The 3,584-nt window shown below is 43.5% G+C and overlaps 1 protein-coding gene across 1 annotated transcript; it reads left to right on the top strand.

Moving 5' to 3' along the window:
- The first annotated feature begins 1,766 nt into the window (after positions 1-1,766).
- On the top strand, positions 1,767-2,402 carry LOC121874805 (putative uncharacterized protein ENSP00000383309). Its single transcript, XM_042379092.1, has one exon. The coding sequence runs from the start codon at positions 1,767-1,769 to the stop codon at positions 2,400-2,402; it is 636 nt and encodes a 211-aa protein (XP_042235026.1).
- Positions 2,403-3,584: the final 1,182 nt, after the last annotated feature.

The following is a 3,584-nucleotide window of genomic DNA, read 5'->3' as shown; positions in this document are numbered from 1 at the left end:
CCATCAAGCTATCACTAGCACGTGGAATATTAGAAGTTGTAAAAGTCCTTGAATTTTGGAGGGATTGTAAAAAAAATCAGGAACTCTTCAAAGAACGTCAAAAATGCCATCAATGGCGTGTCAGGTACAGAGCTTGGCAACTTTCTGAAAGATAAATATAGCCCCTTGCTTAACAGCGTCTTCTACAAGCCTGAAAATAAGATCTGCCTTGGGGTCATAACGTTATAAACTTACGAAAATGTCTTCTTCTGCCATCTTACGTTATACAAGTTCAAACAGTGAAAACAAGTAGGAAGGCGCTGGTCAGTTAGTAGTCTAGGTGTGGTCTTGTGCAGGTGTAGGTTGATGGTGGGATTCTCTACCCTCACAGTGTATCAGACATCTTAAAGAACAAAGTAACAGCAACTATGGATACAATAAATCATTTAAAGCATCAGTCAACTTACATTCCCTAACCATCTTCCTATTTACTTGCTCTCTTTGTGTTTGTATGTATGTGTGAATTCAATAACTATTACTTTAAATTAGTTGTCCACTCAGAGTAATTAAGGTGACGTTTGAACATTAGTAAGATTAGTTTTTTCTTAAGAAATAGGTAATATGATGGTAATCTGTCCGAGTGAATGAGGATGGATGTTAATCTGTGTTGTCATACTGTTATCAATCGTTACTATTATGGTTGGCAAGGTGATTTAAGGTACCGCCATATTTAAGCCTCGTCTAGGGTGCTATTACTCTCCTGGTCCTCTATGGTGTCAGTGGTGCCTGGCTCAGCCCTGAGTTATAGTAGCACTGGTGCCTCGCTCAACCCTGAGTTATGGCACTCACGCTGCTGATATGACAGCACCAGGGGTGATGGGGGTTGAGGAAGGGGAGTAAGGGGGTAGGGAGGCAAGGTGTCTTACTACGATGGACACTGAGAGAAAGAGGACTGACGAAAGGTTAGAGGAAGGGTGCATGGAAATTGCTTTGGGGGGGTCGGTGATCACCCACCACCACCACACCTTCCATTCTGTGGTCACACGATAGAAGTCTGTCATCAATTCCACCAACACAACATCCCCAGTGTGTCTGCCTACCCCTTGACCCCATTGGTGTTCTGTTCCTAGACATCATGGAGCTGCAACCCACACCAATAATCTCAAGGTGTGTCCTATGTCGTTGTTACTGTGACATCTTGTATCTCACTCACTGGGAAACACGTGCTTCTTTTACCTTTATGTCTTGTTTCTGTTTCAACACGAGTGATATTCTTTATTTTTATTAATGTATCTTCAGTACATTTTACCAATAAACATTCTCAATATATATTATATGGGTTGAATCATTAAAAAAAATCCTCTAACATTAATTCATATTATGTAGGATATCTCAGAATTTTTCATTGTTTGTAATTTATCTTTAACACAGAATTTCTTCATTTATATACGTTGTATTGCTGTGGGTAAAGATACTTTGTAGAAGCTGTCGCAAAATAATAACATAACACTGTAATAGAAGAGGAATGTATACTTTGGCAGCCACAAAAAATTAAGTAATTGGACTGCATGAATGTATGTTGTGACAATTTTAATATTTCATAGTCTCTTCCAGCAGAAACATTGCACTCGGGTTGAAAACGACGTAAAACACTACTTAATATTGTTACCCTTGAGGAGTAAATATGCTCACTTAAAACAGCGAATTCTGAGAAACACTCCGGAATACTTGCTGAAGTCTCTTCCTGCCACCGAGAGCCATTCTATCATCCTCCAGGCTACACCGTCATGTTCCAGGCTACACCGTCACCCTCCAGGCTACACCGTCATCCTCCAGGCTACACCGTCATCCTCCAGGCTACACCGTCACCCTTCAGCCTACACCGTCACCCTCCAGGCTACACCGTCACCCTTCAGGCTACACCGTCATCCTCCAGGCTACACCGTCATCCTCCGGGCTACACCGTCATGTTCCAGGCTACACTGTCACCCTCCAGGCTACACCATCCTCCAGGCACCGTCATCCTCCAGGCTACGTCATCCTCCAGGTTACACCGTCATCCTCCAGGCTACACCGTCATCCTCCAGGTTACACCGTCACCCTCCAGGCTACACCGTCATCCTCCAGGCTACACCGTCACCTCCAGGCTACACCGTCACCTCCAGGCTACACCGTCACCTACACCGTCACCCTCCAGGTCATCCTCCAGGCTGCACCGTCACCCTCCAGGCTACACCGTCACCCTCCAGGTTACTCCGTCATCCTCCAGGCTACACCGTCACCCTCCAGGCTACACCGTCACCCTCCAGGCTACACCGTCACCCTCCGGGCTACACCGTCACCCTCCGGGCTACACCGTCACCCTCCAGGTTACACCGTCATCCTCCGGGCTACACCGTCATCCTCCTCACGCCTGGATATAAGAACTTAGTACTTTACGTCCACACTAACATACAGACTTGAATTAGCATTAATAATTCACGGTAAAGTTTGTTACTGCCACGTTACGTCTTATTTACTTTTCCGTCTTCATATATTCTCTTCCATCTTTTCTACCTTTAGTCTTTCACGTTAAGGTTGGATGTGCTCTTGTTTCAAATTTCCCGTCCACTGAGGATGAAACGACCAGGAAATCTTTTGGTATTATTTATGAAAGTTTTGAGCTTCGGTATCATATAAGTACGAATAAACTGCCCCCACCCTGCCCCTCCACGCTGGGTTCCGCCATGGTGCTCGGAGTATTGACTAATAGATATACTGTCTACCCATCTGATATGATTTCCGAGCAAATTGGCAATTTCAGATCTGGCTGCTGATGCATCAGATGACTCTCCCCAGTGACTGGCTACTGACGCTGTGACATTAACAAACAGTGTCCAAGTCTGGTGTAACGACGTGATATCGGTGTTACTTAAAATATATCAATCGATCAATTACCTTCACGATTTACACACCAAATAGTCCAGGTAATTTACTTTAAATATCGATCATTGATGACATAAATGGCAACAAGTTTACTACGAACATCGAATTATGAGAAGAAAAAAATCACAAGCTACGTCCTATTACATTGCGAATTGGCAGTAAAGTATGTTCTTGTGTTATAGGCCTATGAATATACTCTAGTGTAATAATAGCTTGTTTCCCTTCCTGCAGATGATGATAGTTTTACCTCCTTATAGCTTTACCTTATGTTCGTACTAGTTGATATAGACTGAGTCATGGCAAGGTGGGAGTGGAAGGTTAGACAAGGAAACCGAGGCGTGAATGAGATGCCAGGTGTGAAAGGAAAGGTGATGAGATCGAGTGTTTACCTGCTTCCTAGAGAACAATAGTGAGCTGGGAATAGGTGTTGAGTCCTGTTGTTATGATGGTGTAGTGTGTGTGTGTGTGTGTGTGTGTGTGTGTGTGTGTGTGTGTGTGTGTGTGTGTGTGTGTGTGTGTGTGTGTGTGCATCTTTGTGTGTGTGTGTGTGCATCTTTGTGTGTGTGTGTGCATCTTTGTGTTGCTTTTTTGCATAAATCTTGTATACAATATAATATATGTAAGTGTTAAAACAGAACTCTTCTCAAACGTATTTTCCACAAAATTTATCCTACATTGAA

The sequence above is a fragment of the Homarus americanus genome, unplaced genomic scaffold (genome assembly GCF_018991925.1).
Source record: "Homarus americanus isolate GMGI-L3 unplaced genomic scaffold, GMGI_Hamer_2.0 scaffold56009, whole genome shotgun sequence".
Taxonomy (NCBI): domain Eukaryota; kingdom Metazoa; phylum Arthropoda; class Malacostraca; order Decapoda; family Nephropidae; genus Homarus; species Homarus americanus.
Note: the sequence above shows the minus strand (reverse complement) of the source record. Positions and strands in the feature narration are given on the sequence as shown.